The 20,963-nt window shown below is 36.3% G+C and overlaps 2 protein-coding genes across 2 annotated transcripts in view; one reads left to right on the forward strand and one right to left on the reverse strand.

Moving 5' to 3' along the window:
• Nucleotides 1–19,373, forward strand: part of PIGX (phosphatidylinositol glycan anchor biosynthesis class X) — a 37,460-nt gene extending 18,087 nt beyond the window's left edge. Inside the window, exons 5-8 of the mRNA XM_072748568.1 lie at nt 3,923–4,064; nt 13,811–14,024; nt 15,783–15,883; nt 18,523–19,373. Coding sequence (XP_072604669.1) covers nt 3,923–4,064; nt 13,811–14,024; nt 15,783–15,883; nt 18,523–18,666 — 601 coding nt within the window. The 3' untranslated portion in view covers nt 18,667–19,373. The remainder of the gene's footprint in view (nt 1–3,922; nt 4,065–13,810; nt 14,025–15,782; nt 15,884–18,522) is intronic.
• The window catches only part of CEP19 (centrosomal protein 19), a 47,229-nt gene that overhangs the window by 21,632 nt on the left and 4,634 nt on the right, over nt 1–20,963 (reverse strand). The window lies entirely within an intron of this gene.

Below are 20,963 nucleotides of genomic sequence, written 5' to 3' on the forward strand. Positions count from 1 at the left end.
CAGAATATCAGAATTTCTTTCCCCTCTTGCTCTTTTCTTTCTTTTTTATTTTTTTAAGATTTTATCTATTTATTCATGAGAGACTCTAAGAGAGAGGCAGAGACACAGGCAGAGGGAGAAGCAGGCTCCATGCAGGAAGCCCAACATGGGACTTGATCCCAGCACCCCGGGATCACTCCCTGAGCTGAAGGCAGACACTCAACTGCTGAGCCACCCAGGCATACCTCCCTTCTCTTTTGTGCTTTTGTTGCCATACATATATCAACTTTATATTTTACCTATAAACCCTACTACTGTTATCTTTGCTTCAAATAGTCATATCTTTATTATTATTTAATTATGGTAATACATAATGTAAAATTTACCATTTATTTATTTATTTAAAAGATGTTTATTTGAGAGAGCGAGAGCACGAACAAGTGGGGGTAAGGGCAGAGGGAGAGAGAGAAGCAGACTCCTAGCTGAGTGTGTAGCTCAACCAGGGGCTCAATCCCAGGACCTGGACTCCATGACCTAAGCCAAAGGCAGACTCTTAGCCAACTAGCCACTTAGGTACCCCCAAATTTGCCACTTTAAAAAAATTATTTTAAATAGGCTCTTCTCCCAAAATGGGGCTTGAACTCATGATTCTGAGATCAAGAGTTACATGCTCTACCAACTGAGCCAGTCAGGCATCCCCCATCTTAACCATTTTTAATTGTACACTTGACTGGCATTGAGGACATTTGCATTATTGTGTTACCATCACCACCATCTATCCACAGAACTCTTTTCATCTTGCAAAATTGAAGCTCTACCTATTAAAGCCCCCCATTCTGCCCCAGCCCCTGGCAACTACCATTTCACTTTCTATGGATTTGACTACTCTCGATACTTTATATAAGCAGAGTCACAGATTATTTGTCACTGGCTCATTTCACTTAGTGTAAGGTGCTTAAGATTCATCCATGTTAATTTCCTGTGGAATCATCATCCTGTTTTCCTTCCTGGCTGTACCAGTTTACATTTCCACCAACAATGCACAGGGTTCCAATTTCTCTATTAATCAAATTTTAAAGCAATTTAAAAATAAATAAAAAGTTCTTATATTTACTCATATACTTATCTTGTGCTCTTCTGTCTTTCTTGTAGATTCTTGTTTTCTATCTGATATCATTTTCTTTTTGCCCAAAGAATTTCCTTTACCAATTCTTGAAGTGACAAATTCTCTTTGTTCATATTTGTTTAAATCTATATTTTGCCATTATTTTTGAAGGATTTTCACTTTGGATATAATTCTATTTTGATAGCCTTTTCTTGTTTAATACTTTAAATACATTGTCCCATTGTCCTCTGGCTTGTTCTTTGTTATTCTCCATAATGTTTCTTTGTCCTTTGATGGCTTTTAAGATTTTTTCCCCAGTGGCTGGATGATATATCTTGCTGTGGTTTTTTTGTGTTTATCCTGTTTGGGATTTGTTGAGTTTCTTGGATTTATGGGCTTATTGTGTTCATGAAACTCAGAAAATTTTCAGCCATTATGTCTTAAATATTTTTTCTACTACATTCTCTTCTCTTTTTCTAGGACTCTAACTCGATACATATATTAGACCACCTGATATTGTTTAAAGGTCACTGAAACTGTTTCTTTATTTTCTTCCCCCCAATTTTTTTCTCTGTTCTTCAATTTGGATAGTTTCTGTTGCTTTTGTCACAGTTACTGATCTTTTTTTTCTTTTTTGCAGTATGTAAATGCTTTTAATCATATCTGGGTAGTTTTTTATTTTTTATTTTGAAATTGTATTTTTCATTTCAAAGTTGCATTCAGTTCTTTGTGCATATAAAATGTCTTCTCTTTCCCTCACAGTGTTCACGTAGATCTTTAAACCTTTGAACATGTTGGGCATAATTCAAAGGACTTTTAATGTCCTTTGCTAATTTTGTCAATTCTGTCATTTCCAGGTCTGTTTCTATTGAATGATTTCTTCCTTGGTAATTTGTGGCATTTCTCTGCTTTTTTGCATCTTTAGTGACCTTTAAAATTAAAAAACATTTTTTTTAAAGATGTATTTATTTATTTGAGGGAGAGACAGAGAGACCACAAGTGGGGAGGAGGACATAGGGAGAGAGAAGAGCAGACTCCATGCTGAGTAGGGAACCCAGGACCCTGGGATCATGAGCTGAGCCAAAGGCAGATGCTTAATGGATTGAGCCACGCAGGTGCCCCTAGTGACTTTTTTAAAAAATGATTTTATTTATTTATTTATTTTAGAGAGGGAGGGAGAGAGCAAGCTCGAGTGGGGAACAGAGAGGGAAGGAGAGAGGATCCCAAGCATACTCCATGCTGAATGTGGAGCTCAACACGGAGCTCAGACTTGTGACCCCAAGATCATGACTCAAGCCAAAACCAAGATGGATGCCCAACCGACTGAGCCACCCAGACACTTCACATGTTTGGTGACTTTTGATGGGGTACTGAACATTGTGAATGTGTAGATTAGATATGAAGATTTTTTTAATCTTTTGGCTTATTTTTTCTGTTAGCAGTTACTTGTTTATCGGTTTGATCCTTTTAACTTTTTTTTTGTAAAGATCTAAAGTTAAAGTGGCCTTTACTGCAAGACTAATTTAACTGCTAAGGCCTTGCCCTATTGGTATCTCTACCAAAAGCTATGGTCTCTATACTTTGGTTGGTTGGAATGCAAATTTCTCTCGACTGTGTGTGAAACTTTAGAATTTCTCATTTTTTTGTGCCCTGGTCATTCTTTGCCCAACCTTTGGAGTTATACTTTACTTATGCTTTTCTTCGTATTCAACAAAAACTCAAGGGGAATGCACAACAGATTTATAGAACTCTTTCTAAATAGTTCCCTCTTCTCTGGAATTTAGCACCTTGATTTCCAGCTACTTCAAGACTCCCTTAACTTCTGTCTCTGTGTTATAATTTAAGCAAAACCACCATGTGGTGCTCTGGATTTCCTTCCCTGCATATGGTCCAAAGTGTGCCTTCAGACAGAAAGCTGGGACAATTATACATTTAAGTTTATAATCTATTTCAAATTAATACTTGTCTATGGTATGAAGTTGAGGTCAAGGTTCATTTTCTTCTGGACAGCCTGGGTGGCTCAGCAGTTTAGCACTGCCTTCAGCCTAGGGCCTGATCCTGGAGACCCAGGATCGAGCCCCATGTCGGGCTACGTGCATGAAGCCTGCTTCTCCCTCTGCCTGTGTCTCTGCCCCTCTCTCTCTCTCTGTGTTTCATGAATAAATAAATAAAATCTTATTCTTTTCCTTTTTTTTTTTTTTTTAATTTTTTATTTATGATAGTCACAGAGAGAGAGAGAGAGGCAGAGACACAGGCAGAGGGAGAAGCAGGCTCCATGCACCGGGAGCCCGATGTGGGATTCGATCCCGGGTCTCCAGGATCGCGCCCTGGGCCAAAGGCAGGCGCCAAACCGCTGCGCCACCCAGGGATCCCGATAAATAAAATCTTAGAAAAAAAAAAAGGCTCATTTTTCTTCCAAATAGATATCTAGTTATTTCAGTACCATTTGGTTGAAAAGATGCTCCTTTCTCCATTAAATCATGTGGGTATCTTTATTGCCATATGTATGTGTATGTGTTTGTCTTTGGACTCTCTGTTGATCGTTATCTGTTTTCACACTAATACTATGCTGTGACTCTTGACAAGAATTTATGAAAGATCTAATGAGTGGTTCTGAGATAAATATTTCATTTGGCTTTATAACATTTTGCAAAATAGATTCTGTTTTTTTTATTTTTTTATTTTAATTTTTTTAAGTGAACATTAAGCAAAATAGATTTTGAATTTGAAATACCATGTTTGCACTAATTTGGATGTAATGTTATGCTGTGTCTTTTAATAATTGAATGAAAAAAATATTGAATGAAAATATATATTTTAAACATACTTATCTTACAGAGACCTTTTAATAAAAGTGAAATTTGGAGAGAGCATTGAGGACTTACAGACCTGCCGACTCTTAATTAAACAGTACATCCCGACAGGACTTTTTGTGGATCCGTATGAATTGGCTTCGTTACAAGAGAGCAACATAACAGAGGTACAACTATTAGAGGATTTTTTTTTTTTTGAGAGAGAAATTATTTTAAGAATGCTATAATTTGGATTAAGGAAAAATAATAGGACAACATTTTACTGTTTATCAATTTTGTTAAAGTGTATAAAGTAACTTTTTTTTAGGTAGGGTGGCTGTATTCTTTAAAAAGTGAGTGATATGTGTCAGACTTGTTAGTAATAAGCCGACTAAACTGAGCTAGTTAAATGCTTTTTGTTAGAATCGTTCTTAGTTTTGTGACTAAGAAAATTATATGTCTTTGAGAAGATTTATGATTAATAAATACTGTTTCAGGGATCCCTGGGTGGCGCAGCGGTTTGGCGCCTGCCTTTGGCCCGGGGCGCGATCCTGGAGACCCGGGATCGAATCCCATGTCGGGCTCCTGGTGCATGGAGCCTGCTTCTCCCTCTGCCTGTGTCTCTGCCTCTTTCTCTCTCTCTCTCCCTCTCTCTCTCTCTGTGTGTGTGTGTGACTATCATAAATAAATTTTTAAAAATTTAAATAAATACTGTTTCAGCAGCATTTAACAGTATTGTTAGAGTGACATATACACTAATATCTATATAATTTGGCTGTGGGAAGAAAGGAGGCTGATAATTTATCGGATATCTGTATACCAAATATCTTTTTTTTTTTTAAATGAAGTAAGATAAGATTAAGCCTTAGAGAAAGATTCGGTCCCATACCTTTTGCATAGATCAATCTTCATAACAACCCTAGAAGTATTACTTCTCCATTTTATAGATAAGGAAACTGAGGCACAGAGAGGCCAGATAACTTATCCAGGATCACATAGGTAAATGGAAGAGCCAAGAGATAAATTTAGTTTTGTCTAATTGCCAAGTTGTTGCTCTTCCCAGAAATGAATTTTATCCCTTAGTTATGGGGTTCTTTGCCTTTTGGCAAGAATCACTTTGGGCCACTTTGTGTGCAGATTATGTCTTCCTGGGAGAGCTTACTTCAGCAGGTCTAGATTGGACCCAAAAGTCTGTTTTTAACAACTCAGATGATTCCTATTAAATTTTGGGAGACATCATCTTTGTTTGTAAGATTATAACCTATATATAAATATAAAAGAGGCAAAATATACTTGGAGTCATTTATGATATCAGTTTATTTCTAATTGTGGTTTAGGTCAATTTCTTCACCTGTTTTAATTAATTAATTACTTATAAGTTTCTTCTGTGTTCAATTTTTTTGCACATATATAGCAGTTTACATAAATATGTTCACATATGGCAGTCCCAGTACATGTACACATGTGGAAAGACCTCATTGTTTTTTTCCTCATATGTTTCTTTCCTTCACTGAGTCATAAATTCTGAATGAGGCTTTTAAAATTTCAAATAATAGGTTTTAAATTTAAATGCGGTTCTTGTATGACATGGATTGGAATCATATTTAAACTTACTTTAATAAAATTGCCTACCATGTTTTAAGAAAATGGAATTTTGGGATGCCTAGGTGCCTCAGCAGTTGGAACGTCTGCCTTCAGCTCAGGGCGTGATCCCGAAGTTCCAGGATGGAGTCCCACATCGGGCTCCCTGCGGGGAGCCTGCTTTTCCCTTTGCCTATGTCTCTGCCTCTCTCTCTGTGTCTCTCAGGAATAAATAAATAGAATATTTTTTGTTTTATAAATTCAATATTTACTAAAAGGAATTTTTTGGCATAGGAGTACCCAAAAAGAGGTCACATGCCTACTCTTTTGGTAGGATGAGATTGAGGTATGTACAGATTAATTGTAACAAGAAAACTGGGCAGGCAAAGGATGCCACTCTGGATTGATTGACAAGCTTTTATCTATTTCCTAATTTTCTAATCGTAATTATAAGCCTCTTAAGTGAATTAACTTTATTCATTTCAAATTGATGTCTCATTTGTGATACACAGATAATTGGAATTTGATTTCTTGATATTTGAGGTGCTATTTCTGTCTAGCTGAGTTGAGACCGTGGTCCAATTCTTTGTGCAGAGAAACTTTGTCTCAACGAGTGGTATTAAATGATAGGTATAACTGGATAGAAGGAAATGTATATGTAGGGAATGATTGGTACTCATAATTTAGATTGAGATCTTGAATATTCCATGAGATAAAATTTTTGACTACAGCAAATAGAACACTGGATTCAAATTAAAGGAGTGATGGTAGCAATAAAATGTTTTGTAAGGAGTTTGTGATGGTTTGTGAGCGATTTGTAAATAAAGACAAGCCTTAAACAGAGGTACCATGAGTAAGGTACTTCAAATGAATCTCCTTGCATTTTTAGGTAGGGCTATTTGATATTTGTATTCAAAATCTCTCACCTTCTTTGAAAACAGCATAATATTAGATTGAAGCATATGAAATTGGTGTTCTATAAGTCAAAATGGAAATGCTATGTTTTTGAAATCCTGTTTTACTCAATTAAAACAGGTAGTATTAGGACTTATACCCTGACCAAGTTGGAAGACAGGGTCCAGATTTACTATCCCATTTGTAACAACCAAGAAATAGACAAAATATATGAAATAATGGAAAAAAAATCATTGAATATCAGGCAGTGAGGGCAGTGATATCTGGAATAAATGGGAAATAAATAAGGTGAGCTCTATGACTGTCTCAGCTTATTGCTTTGGAGAGTTTTCAGGCTGTAGTACAGGGAACAGGAACCCAAGCAGAGCCTGGTGACCTTCCTGAGTTGAGAAGATGAAGGTGAAATTCTGGGGAGACCAAGGCCACTAGAATTCACAAGGCAGTGTAGTAAAGAGAAGAAAATTGTACAGAGACAACTCCAGAGATCCATAAAAGGTTCCCCTCAAGTACATAGTTGAGTATTGATTAGTGCATGTATGTGAGGAAAGTACTTGTTGCTGGGAAAAAAAACATATGAAAAAATTAGAGGTTGGGCAGCCCAGGTGGCTCAGTGGTTTAGCACCACCTTTAGCCCAGGGTACGATCCCGGAGACCCTGGATTGAGTCCCATGTCAGGCTCCCTGCATGGAGCCTGCTTCTCCCTCTGCCTCTGCCTCTGCCTCTGTCTCTGTCTCTGCCTCTCTCTCTCTCTCTTTCTCTGTCAAATAATAAAATAAAATCTTCAAAAAAAAATAGAAAGAATTAGAGGTTACAGTGTCTGACACTCACATGGGGCCGGTGGTAGTGTCTGTTCCCAGCAGCCATGCTAAAAAAGCCTCATAATTCTTTGGACGTTAGGTAAACAGAAGAACTTTTACTCAGTAGTGAATGGTACTGGCCCTAGACTGAAGATCATGGCAGTCCTGTTTGATAAATCTTAAAAGCACGATCTTCAAAAAATCAAGCTGTTTGCAAGTATAAATTTACTGCATACAAGCAAAGATCAAGAATACTTATAGGAGGGATCCCTGGGTGGCGCAGCGGTTTGGCGCCTGCCTTTGGCCCAGGGTGCGATCCTGGAGACCCGGGATCGAATCCCACATTGGGCTCCCGGTGCATGGAGCCTGCTTCTCCCTCTGCCTATGTCTCTGCCTCTCTCTCTCTCTGTGACCATTATATATATATAAGTATATATATATATATATACTTATAGGAATGTAGAAATATCCAGTCTCCAACAAGATCAAGATCACAATTTCTTGATTGTAATAAAAAATTAGATGCAAAGATGGGGGAAAATCTGGCCTGTAAAGAGGAGATAAATGAGCCAGTCAAAACCAATACAGAACTGACCCAGTTGTTCAGACAAGCCATGAAAACAGTTATTATAACTGTATTCCATATGTTCAAAAAATTAAGTATAGATGTGGAAGATAAAGGATACCATTAAACTTGTGAAGTTTAAGACTATAGTATATGAGACAGAAAATATTCTGGATAAAATTAATGGCATCTCAAACATTGTAGAAGAAAAGATTAATAGACTTGAAGACACAGCAATAGAAACTACCTAAAACAAAAAAATAGTAACAAAAAGTGAACGCAGTAATAGTTGTGGGACAACTTTAAGTGGCCTACTACACTTGTGATTGAACGCTCTTGAAGACAAATCTCTACCCCTATGTTCCTTGCAGCATTATTCACAATAGACAAACTATGGAAGCAACCTAAGTATCCATCAACAGATAAGTGGATAAGAAAATATGTACGTGAATATATACAATGGGACATTATTCACCTATAAAAAAGAAGAAAATCCTGCCATTTGCTACAATACACCTGAACCTTCCACTCTTGGTTTTGGCATATATTTAGGAAATCTACTGGCATCTAGACATTGTCCAGAATACCTTCGATTGTCAGAGTATGATGTCCAAAAATATTTTTCTGTTACTTTATTTATTTATTTAGTTTAGTTTAGTTTAGTTAGAGCACGTGTGCAGATGAATGGGTGTGGAAGGCAGAGGGAGAGAGGAGAATCTTAAGCGGCTCCACACCTAGTGCAGAGCCCACCACAAAGCTTTATATCAACACCCTGAGATCAAGACCTGAGCTAAATCAAGAGTAGGATATTTAAGGGAGACATTTCTGTTGTTTTAAATCTAAATGACATACACACCAGCTATCTGAGTTTTTGATCACATATCAATGATGTACGTACTTGTACAATTTTTCCCTTTTCCTGTTGTAGCTAGGTTTTAAGAAACTCATAGTCAAAACTCAAATTGTTTATGGATTAGCTTGTGCTGGTTCTTAATTGATCTTTGTTTAAAATGGATTTGAATCTTTGTTGAAGTTCATGTAAAGAAAATGATTCTCCTTCTAAAAAATGAGATATGAGTCACATACATGAAATTCACCCTTATGAAATGTACAATTTAGTAGGTGTTTTGTTTTTTTTAGAGATGGGGGAGGGGAGGGACAGAGGGAGAGAGAATCTTTTATTTTTTTATTTTTATTTATTTATTTATTTATTTATTTATTTATTTATTTATTTATTTATTTAAAGATTTTATTTATTCATGAGAGACACAGAGAGAGGCAGAGACACAGGCAGAAGGAGAAGCAGGCTCCATGCAGGAGCCCGCCGTGGGACTCGATCCCGGGTCTCCAGGATCACACCCTGGGCTGCAGGCGGTGCTTAACCGCTGCACGACCGGGGCTGCCCTCTTTTTATTTTTTTAATTTTTTTTTTTTAAGATTTTATTTATTCATGAGAGAGACAGAACAAGAGAGAGAGAAAGAGAGAGAGAGAGGTAGAGACATAGGCAGAGGGAGAAGCGGGCTCCATGCAGGGAGCCTGACCTGGGACTCGATCGCTGGTCTCCAGGATCACACCCTGGGCCGAAGGTGGCGCTAAACCACTGAGACACCCGGGCTGCCCGAGAGAGAGAATCTTAAGCACCCTGCTCCATACTCAGTACAGAGCCCAACTCAGGCTCACGACTCTGAGATCATGATCTGGGCCAAAATCAAGAGTCAGACCCTTAACCAGCTGAGCCACCCAGGTGCCCCTAATGTAGTTGTTTTCAGTATATTCATAAAATTGTACAACAATCACAACTATTTAATTCTACAATATTTTTAGTACTTACAAAGAAACCCATATAGGGCTGATTTTTGAGGTTTAGATGCCCAGTGTATTTGAACCATCACCGAATAATTCATTGATCAGCAGAGCCCTCTCTGAAGGCCAAATTACTATTTCTGTCTGCCTAATTTTCATTATATCCCAGTTTCTTTTTTTTTTTTTAAGATTTTATTTATTTATTCATGTAAGACAGAGAGGGATAGAGAGAGGCAGAGACACAGGCAGAGAAGCAGGTTCCATGCTGGGAGCCCAATGTGGAACTCAATCCCAGGTCTCCAGGACTATGCCTTGGGCTGAAACCAGGCGCCAAACCGCTGAGCCACCCAGGGATCCCCTATATTCCAGTTTCAATTCACATTAAAAAATTCTCCATTTCTGGGAAGTTACCATATGTTTATTTCTATGGAAAAAATAAACAATAAGTAAAAAAATAAAAAACCTCAATATTTAGAGAAATTGAAGATCATCGTACCACTATAAATTCTAAATACCACAATCAGGAATATACATTATGCTATTTCTACTTATTGTGCTTAATTTTAGCTACAGGCATATCTCACTTAATTGTGCTTCACTTTATTACACTTTGCAGATATGGTGGGGGGGGGTTTGTTTTTTGCTTTTTACAAATTGAAGATTTGTGGCCAACTGTGATTGAGCAAACCTATCAGTGTCAGTTTTCCAACAGCATTTGCTCACTTTATGTCCCACTGTCACATTTTGGTAACAGTTGGAATGCTTCAAACTTTTCCATTATTATATTGGTTATGGTGATTTGTGATCAGTGATTATAACTTATTGAAAGCTTAGATCCTAGTTAGAATTTCTTAAAGATATTTAAATATCTTTAAGTTAAGGTATGTACATTTTTTTTTTGACATAATGCACAGTTAATAGACTACAATATAGTATAAATGTAACTTTTATTTGTATTGGGAAGCCAAAAGATTCATCTGCCTCACTTTATTTTGGTGGTCTAGAACCAAACCAACAATATCTCTAAGGTATGCCTGTAGCCAAATTAGGCTATTTTGTTTTGTTTAACCTAGTTGAATAAGGGAGTCCATTTGACCTGGCTTTGAATTTTGGCTCCTCTACTTACTCTAGACTGTTTATCTACTCTGATACTTTGTTTGCTCATTTATATAATAGAGCTAATAGTTCCTACCAAATGGGGTCCTTGTGAAAATTAGAGATAATGTATATAAACCATTTAATGAAATACTTATCAATATAAGAAGTACTCAAAGATATCTTTATTATTATCAAGTCACATATACATAAGGTAGAAAATTAGATGTTCGCAAGATTTAGAAAAATTTGGGCTGTTTGTTTTCTTTGATTTACATGTAGTTTTTTTTTTGTTTGTTTGTTTAAGATTTTATTTATTTATTTATGAAAGACACAGAGAGGCAGAGACACAGGCAGAGGGAGAAGCAGGCCCCATCCAGGGAGCCCGATTTGGAACTCGATCCAGGGTCCCCAGGACCACGCCCTGGGTTGAAGGTGGTGCTAAACTGCTAAGCCACCGGGGTTGCCCTAAAGTCTTAATTTTTAGACTCAGCAGTCTAGCACCGCCTTCAGCCCAGGGAGTGATCCTGGAGACCCAGGATCGAGTCCCACGTCGGGCTCCCTGCATAGAGCCTGCTTCTCCCTATGTCTTTGTCTCTGTCTCTGTCTCCCTCTCCCTCTCTCTCTCTCTCTGTGTCTCTCATGAATAAATAAATAAAATATTTTTAAAAAGTATATATATTTACCTTCTATATATAGGTAAATATCTCACAGAAATAAGACTGCTAAAAAGCTTAAAAAAAAAAGACTGCTAAAAAGCTAATGCAATTTTTGGCTAAAGAAGAATATTACTACTGTGTTCCTTGAGTGTTTCCAAATGTAACTAATATGATAAATGATTTGGAAACTATGTCATAAGAAACCAAGAGACAGGGATGAGCACTGGGTGTTACACTATATGTTGGCAAATCGAACTCCAATAATATAAATATATAATATATACAAAATCAAACTCCAATAATATAAATATAAAAAATATACAAAATATATATATATACACACAAAAACAAAAACCCCAAGAGAATCAGGACTATTTCTCTAAGGGCAAGAAAATTTAGTGGAGATGTTTGAGTGTCCCTTAGTGAAAGAAGGAACAGATTTATTGTAGATACTGTAAATAAGGACAGTTGTGAATATTGTAGGCCAGAGCATTAGATTTCTACTTATAAAAAAGGAATAGGGGAATGCCTGGGTGGTGCATTTGGTTGAGCCTTTGACTCTTGGTGTCCACTTAGGTTATAATCTCCAGGATGTGGGATTATGCCCTGCATTGGGCTCCATATTCAGCACCAGGAATGTTTGGGACTTTATTCCTTTCCCTCTGCCCCTCCCCCACCATTCTTGTTCTTTCTCTCAGATAAATAAATCTTAAAAAAAGGAAAAAGGAATAACCTTTTAACAGTAGATAAAATGATATGACTCAAAGTAATAACCTCCCTCTTAGTCATTGACAGTATTCTAGCAGTAACTGGATCCTTAAACAATGCCCTCATTGGGACAGTGGTTTAATTTGATCACCTTTAAAGTTTATTATGACTCATAAGGTTATATAACTCCTTGGGTTTTGCAAATGAATTTTTTATGGCCCTTGCCAATGAATATTTCTATTCCTTTGATTAATAGAGAAGGAAAAACATGTGAAAAAATACATCACTTGGTATCACAGGAGAATTGAAATGTTTGGCATTATGGGAAGAAGTTAATTCTTATTTTTTCTTGGAGCTATGTCGGGTTTCACATAGAGAATCTAGAGACAGATTGTGTATGTATACCTCTGTACACACACACGTACGCACACATAGATGATATAGTGCCTATATATTGTGTGTGTAAATACATATGAGTGTGCATGTGCCTTTGTGTGTTTATACATAAATATGTGTGAATGATATATAAATATAATATATACACACATTATAATTTAGGACTAATTTCTGCTGTATATGCATTTTTTACTTTTAGTGTAGAATACCCATTTTTTAAACAAGATTTTTTTTATTCATTTGAGAGAGAGCGTGCATGAGCAAAAGCAAGCAGCAGGGAGGGACAGAGGGAGAAGGAGAAGCAGACTCCCTGTTGAGCAAGGAGCTCAACACAGGCTCAATCCCAGGACTTTGGGATCATGACTTTGAGCCAAAAGCAGTTAGTTACTTAACCAACTGAGCTACCCAGGTGCCCATAGAATACCTTTTTTATTTTATTTTATTTATTTTTATTTATTTTTATTGAGAGAGAGTGGCAGAGGAGAGGGAGAGGGGGAAGCAGGCTCCCCACTGAGCAGGGAACCCCATGTGAGGTTCAATCCCAGGATCCTGGGATCATGACCTAAGCCAAAGGTAGATGCTTAACCAACCAACTGACCCACCCAGGCACCCCATAGAATACCTATTTTAAAATGGTCTTTACCCTATTAATTTTGCAAAGAACCATTTATTATTTTTCTATAAACTTTTTATACCTAATAGAGGAAGAGTGCTGACCTTTGCTTTGACTTCCTGACCACAGTGCTGTCTTACTCACTGCCATCTTGCCTGCTTCTCTGAAGAACAGGAAATTACCAGAATGATACCAATCATTGCAAACTAATACTAGGTTAACTGTTTTTGTCATAGTTTTCATATTTATTAAATAATGCTCTATATTCACAGAATTTCTCTTTTCATAGTACCTGTTTTGTTACCTAAACAAAAGTTGATAAGAATATTACAAATACATAATTTTTATTATGGAAAAATTTCATATTCTAGGGTACAATTTTCTCAGTTTACTTTTAGTAAACTTTTATTTATTTTTTAAAATTTTTATTTATTTATGATAGTCACAGAGAGAGAGAGAGAGAGAGAGAGAGAGAGAGGCAGAGACACAGGCAGAGGGAGAAGCAGGCTCCATGCAGGGAGCCTAATGTGGGATTCGATCCCGGGTCTCCAGGATCGCGCCCTGGGCCAAAGGCAGGCGCCAAACCGCTGAGCCACCCAGGGATCCCCAGTAAACAAACTTTTAATAAACACAGATCACATCTTGTGTTTTCTATTTAAAATTGAGGATAGAATGAAACAAATTATTTGTAAGGATAGTCAGTTTGACATTTCTGTTCATTTGTATAGCAGTCTTCTTTTGTTTATTAATCTTCCCCATTCATTTCTTCTTCTGGATTAATATCTCTTTTCTTTTTGACAGGCTGTGATGGTTTCGGAAGATTTTAATATAGAAGCTCCCAATTATTTGTCCAAGGAATCTGAAGTTCTAATTTACGCCAGACAAGATTCACAGTGCATTGACTGTTTCCAAGCTTTTTTGCCTGTGCACTACCGCTATCATCGGCCACATAGTAAAGATGGGGAAACCTTTATTGTGGTCAATAACCCTGATTTATTGATGTATTGTGACCAAGGTGAGGGTTGCAAGTCTTTTCTGAGAGTTCAAAATAAAAATATAGGTATGGTGGCAAGTCTGAAGTCCAGGACAGGGATGACAAATGCAAGTTTTTTTTTTTCTTTCTTTTTTAACTTTTTGATTGTAAAATAAACCATAAAGAAAAAAACTTCACATATAGTTTAGTAAATTATTATAAGGTAAATACCCTTGTAACTCCCACCCAGGTAAAGAAATAGAACTTTGCCATTCACCCTAGCTGCAGTTCTGTGTGTCCTGTCTAAATCATAACCTCTTCCTTTTCTTTAAGACTAACCCACATCCTGACTTTTAATCACTTATTTATGTTTCTTTATACTTTTTTCACCCAAGTGGGCATTCTTAGTAAAGCTTCGTCTTCCCCATTTAAAGAAGTGTATTTCCATTGTTTGTTAATTTATAGGTTTCCTCCTCTTACCCTTTGTTTTTTTAAATTCACCTGTCTAGAAACCTGGGTCATTTGACCTATCTAGTTTCTCATAGTTGGAGTTTTGGTGATTTTACTTGTGCTGTTCATCTATATTTCCTGGAAATTGGCTGCTGGCTCCAGAGGTGTGATCGGATTCAGCTCTGATCTTTTTGACAAAACTAGGTGGTGCTGTGTTCTTTTATGACCACACATACAATGGTGTGTTTCTTTTTTTTTTGACCATTGATCCTCTGCCCCTGTGCTGCTTTCTGTCTTCATGCTGAATTGCAGGACTTGCAGCTGATGATGTTTTTGTCTCCACTTGCATAGATTTTTGTGTTTGAGGGGATACTTTAACACCTAATTTGGTTATAAATGTTGGCCATGAGTTTTTGGTTTCGGATGTAATTGTTCTGTTTTTATGTGTGCATTTGAGTAAATTAAAAAAAAAAAAAAAAAACTATGCTTCCCCATTTTCACTCCTCCTAGAATCAAGACTTTAAGAAGCCCCTTTCAGATTTCGGTTCTTTGTATCTCCAAATTTGGGTTGATTAGAATATTCACAAATCAGTAGCACTAAATACTGGGAGATAGGAAGTTTTTAATCATACTTTGCTGCCATCATACATTTCATGATGAAAAAATGTAAAATGTTCAATTTTGTTAGATTCGCTCATCCAACCTAGTTTTCTTTTGTTTAATTACTCTAAATAAAGTTTGAAAAAGTGCCTTCTTGGGACGCCTGGGTGTCTCAGCAGATTGAGCATCTGCCTTCCGCTCAGGGTATGATCCCTGGGGTCCTGGGATCGAGTCCTACATCAGGCTCCCTGCATGGAGCCTGCTTCTCCCTCTGCCTATGTCTTTGCCTCTCTCTGTCTCTCATGAATAAATAAATAAAATCTTTTAAAAAAAAGTGTCCTCTCTTGAGAGAGCCTCTGCGGTTCTGATATTGTTTGTTTTGGTCTGAATGTTCTTTATATGGATCTGTTTAGTCTGGAAATTTTTTATTTGTGTGCTTAGGATATGTTCATTTTTCTGAATATATGTTAAACTTTAAAAAAAGTTTAAGTTAACATTTTTAAAAAGTAGCTCCTACTAAATGGGATTTGTTAAGAAGTCATGCTTAACTTCTGCACAATCTTGGTAGTTTGTAATTTCTTAGGCATCCACTTATAACAGGCTGCTGAAATAAAACAGCATGTGATGGATGGATTCAGGTCACGTACATTGTGTAGCAAAGTGATTACTTATATCTCAACACGAAAGACTCATCCAGCATCTAGTCCAGATACAGGTTTTCTGATATGATGATCTACCACTTTTTCTCAGAATTGCCAATTTTGAAATGCTGGGCTCAGTCACAAGTAGCAGCTCCTTGTACTTTGAAGAATAAGGATATCTGCCAGTGGAACAATATGAAATATAAATCTGTAAGTTAATATTTTATGTTGTTTTTCGATCATACTGCATTATTTAAAACTCACAATGTTTCTTCCACATTTAAGGGATTAGCATTTTATATTCTACCTTTGAAAGTTGTGTTCTATTTGTTTTTAATGTTGTTCCTTTACTACTAATGGCAACAGTGGTTCCTCATTTCTAGAGAATCATAGAGTCATTTAATTTGGGGACTGGAGCTTTAGGATTAATTCATGCCTCATTGGTCTAGAGCCTTAGTATAGCTAATACGCTTTTTAAAGGGGTGGCAATGAAAAACACTGGTTTGTCCAGGTTTTACATTATCTAGAAAAATGTTTCGATGGTTGATGTCAAATAAATTACTGCCTATGTTTTCTTCCAGGAGTTTGATGGTTTCATGTCTCACATTTAGGTCTTTAATCCATTTTGGGTTAATTTTTATGTGTAGTGTAAGAAAGTGGTCCAATTTCATTCTTGGTTCTACTTCATTAATACAGCTTTATTTAGAACTATTTATTAATTTTAAAACAAAATAAATTAGTTGACTTCATTATATTGAACAGAACAAGTGAGAAAAGGAAAATAAAGACTCCCAAGTAGTAGTAATACAACTGTGATAAAGTTTCTACATAGTTGTATTGCTATTTATATATCTAAATCCAGGTTGTGGCCGGCCATTTTTATACTTTCGATCTCCAGCCCTGTTTTCAGTTAATAAATTAGGTAAGTATTCTTACTTCATTAACATTGGCTTTGTCTAAGGAGTGTACAGTTTTCTATTTACCTTCTTTAGTTAACATGGTTGTCTTTGCTCTCTTCAGAGTGGCAAATCTTATGCAGCCATCTCTTTTCTTTCTCTCCTTTATCTGTCCTTTCCTTCCTCTTTTTTGAGCTGCATTTTAACTGATAGTTTTAATGTCTGTTTCTCTTTGTCCCTAATTCTAAGGCCTCCTTTCTTTGATTGAATAGCATAATCAGTGTCATAATTTTTACAATTTACTTTTATAAGGAATCAAATTGAGTCTGCAACAAAAGTCAAATACATTTAAAATGTTAATGAAACCAACAGACAGCCTGTCAGATAAACATAAAGCAGATTTGCTCATACGTGCTATTGGGGATATAATATTTTTCTTGGTGTTGTTTTGAAGTCTGTCTACCAGCTAGCCTAGAAAACAAGTACTTAAGCTAAAGGCTCACTACAAACCACTGCTATTTTGCAGTGGGGAACTCTGAGAAATGACAATTGGTATGACGTATGACTGTGCTAATATCTTTTGCAATGTAAAGTTGTTTTTGAGTAGATTTCCATTACCAAATAGAACCCAAATCTTTTTTCAAACTCTAAAATACATCTGGAGATTAACATGTGATTTTCTTATTTGAGTGAAGAGTATAATTAGTATTTATGATTTATTAATATACTGGTAGTGTGCATTACAACAAAATAAGCAATTACCTTATTAAAACATTCTGAATTCATTTGTCTTTTAGACTATGTAACTTGAAATAAGAGGTCATAATTAAGCCCTTTGAAGTATGTGTGTGTGTTAACATTTCTTATTTATATATATATACCAGAAAACTACATGACCATTACTAAAGTAGTGATCTACACTAAGGCTTGTTGGTTTAAGACACTATTTTTTTGAAAGATGAATTTCAGGTTTTGTTACAGATTATGTTGATAAAATTTGTTTTGGATGTAAAATTATACTCCAGATATTTATAAAAAGGAACCAAAAATAAAAGCATTCCTAAGTTACCTAAATTTTAATGTTTTTAAAAACCTATTTTAAACCATAAAATTTTCTAGAGTTTCTAATTGACCCCTTTATTTTCAAAACCAAGGGAAAATAGAGACTAAGTTGAACATAGGAGAACTTGTATTGCTGGGCAGGCCGACAACAACTTTGATGTTTTAACAGTAAAAGACACATTCAGGGGATCCCTGGGTGGCGCAGTGGTTTGGCGCCTGCCTTTGGCCCGGGGCGCGATCCTGGAGACCTGGGATCGAATCCCACGTCGGGCTCCCGGTGCATGGAGCCTGCTTCTCCCTCTGCCTATGTCTCTGCTTCTCTCTCTCTCACTGTGTGCCTATCATAAATAAATAAAATTTAAAAAAAATTAAAAAAAAAAGACACATTCAGTTCTGTAATTTGTGAATAACAGGCTTTTAAAAGCTATTTTGGAGAGAGAAACAGCAAAACAGGAGTGAATGGATACCTTAGCTTTGTTGTTGTTTTAATGTTCTTCCTTTAGAACTTTAACTGAGAAAGAACTCTGTATTCTAATATGAAATATAGTAAAAGGAAGTAAATGTTCATATTGATTACAGAGGTGACAATGGGAGATAGCCAGCATCTGGTAGAAAGTAAAAAAAAAAAAAAGTCTAAACTAATGAGAATTTAAGGATTATTGTGGGAATTAAGTCTGATTGTTACATTAAATGAAATATTGAATCTAAAAGAATAAAAAAAATCTAAAAGAATCACTCAAACAATAATTTACATGTGGTGTAGCCTTGGGTCTGGTGTAGCATTGGGTGAAAGATAGTAAAAGAAAAAAATTAAAAATCAAAGAAATAGTGGTCTCACCTCAGGGCATGCATTTTAAATGTCTCTTAACATCTCTCTCTCTTTTTCTCTAGGTATTTAAGAATGTGACTCTACAGGTTCCAGTGGGACTGACTATACATACCTCTTTAGTATGTTCTGTGACTCTGCTTATTACCATCCTGTGTTCTACTTTGATCCTTTTGGCTGTTTTCAAATATGGCCATTTTTCCCTATAAGTTTTATGGAGTTAAATGCTTTCCATAAATCTTTTTTTTTTTCTTTCCATAAATCTAAATAAGACCTGTTTACTTGTGATTAGAAGTGTTCTTTTAGATTTATGTCATTATTTTTGTCTTTATCTATGGCTAAAATTCTGTCTCCTAGAGGAAATTTTGGACCGATTTTAAACCAATTCCAAAAGTTAGTCCTCTATGGTAGAAACCTTTGATAATCTTCAAGCAAGTGCCAATAGAGGAAACTTAATTTTGTTAAATAAATATTTATTTTGTGAGAAGTGATTTTATCTTAATTTCGGTTATGAAAATGAGTATGTATTAGAGACAATTACTCTCATTTTATGAATAGAAACATTTTAATTTCAACTAAAAATTGAGAAAATCATTATAAATAAATAAAATATTTTGGATGAATCAGTTTATTTAAACATTAATTGTATGAGAATATTAAAGTTACTCATCCAGAGTGTAAAGAAAGTAAAGTAGAAAAGCTAAGAAATTATTGGGGCAGCCCCGGTGGCACAGTGGTTTGGTGCCGCCTGCAGCCCGGAGTGTGATCCTGGAGACCCCGGATCCAGTCCCACGTCGGGCTCCCTGCATGGAGCCTGCTTCTCCCTCTGCCTGTGTCTCTGCCTCTCTCTCTGTGTCTATGAATAAATAAATAAAATCTTAAAAAAATAAAAATAAAATCTTGAAAAAAATAAAAAGGCAAGCATGTCTTGCTTATTTAGAGCAATGCATTCAGGACAAGCATGTTCTAAAATAGAAGCCATTAGGGATCCCTGGGTGGCGCAGCGGTTTGGCGCCTGCCTTTGGCCCAGGGCGCGATCCTGGAGACCCGGGATCGAATCCCACGTCGGGCTCCCGGTGCATGGAGCCTGCTTCTCTCCCTCTGCCTGTGTCTCTGCCTCTCTCTCTCTCTCTGTGACTATAATAAATAAATAAAAATTTATAAAAAAAAATAAAATAAAATAGAAGCCATTAACCAGGGCATATTGGCAATGTTTGTTTCATAGAGTAATAGAATGATACACATGTATATATGGTAGCACTGCTTAATTTTCTAAAACATTCTGATATTTTTATGAGAATAAATCATTTATAATTTGACATGAATGACTTGACTAGTCATAACAGTTCATTTTGAAGGTGTGTTTAAGAAGTTAAAAATTGAAAAAGGCAATCAAATGCCATAAAACAAATATTAGAGATGACTAAAATTTCAAGCCCAGTCTAGTTTTATACTTGTTTAATATTTTCTTATAAGAGAATTCTATGGTGTTTTTTTTTTTTTACAAGCATTTCTTTCACGATGGGATTAATATTAGTGGCACTGAAATGAAATTATATGTCATTTACAATTCAATAACATCATGGGACGCCTGGGTGGAGTTTGAGCGGCTGCCTTGGGCTCAGGGCTTGAACCTGGAGTTCTGGGATCGAGTTCAATGTCTGGTTCCTGCAGGGAGCATGCTTCTCTGTCTGCCTCTGTCTCTGCCTGTCTGCATGTCTCTCATGAATAAATAAATAAATCTTTAAAAAAATAATAAAATTCAGTAACATCAATAGGCAGCATATTAAAGTATGAATAGACGGGATCATGATCATGGTACCTCCTAAGAGTATATTGTGGGGAGAGGGCAGAGTGTATATATATATATAGATGTATATATATATTTTTCTTTTGCATATTGGAACCAAGTTTCATCAGTATTTAAACAAGTTTTCAAGTTAATACTTGAGATGGTGTCTTGTAACATGATTCAGCCATTTACTCATTTATACAGGTATTCAGAAGTGTAATAAAAATGTGAAAAGTGAATGAAGAGTACTAATAAGTGGTTGCAGATGACATCACTTGTTTTTTGACATCACATTTGATAGAACATTTCTGGTTTTGAACTCTATTATTATCTTCTTTGGATACTTAAAAAATGAGTAAGCACTTTATTTTTTTTTTTAAGTAAGCTCTGTGCCCAATGTGAGCTTGAACTCATGACCCTAACATCAAGAGTCGCCTGCTCTACCAACTGAGCCAGCCAGGCACCCCTAGCACTGTATTTTTAATTTTTAAAAAAGATTTTATTTATGTATTTGAGAGAGAGCACGTGTGCATGAGTGAGGGGGAGGGGTAGAGGGAGAAGAAGCAGGCTCCCCCGTTTGAGCAGGGAGCCCAACCCAGGGCTTAAGTCCAGAACCCCAGGATCATGAACTGAGCTGAAGGCAGACACTTTATGAATGAGCCACCCAGGCACCCCAAGCACTGTGTTTTTAAAATCAGTTTTGTCGGGATCCCT

The sequence above is a fragment of the Vulpes vulpes genome, chromosome 1, assembly GCF_048418805.1.
Source record: "Vulpes vulpes isolate BD-2025 chromosome 1, VulVul3, whole genome shotgun sequence".
NCBI lineage: Eukaryota > Metazoa > Chordata > Mammalia > Carnivora > Canidae > Vulpes > Vulpes vulpes.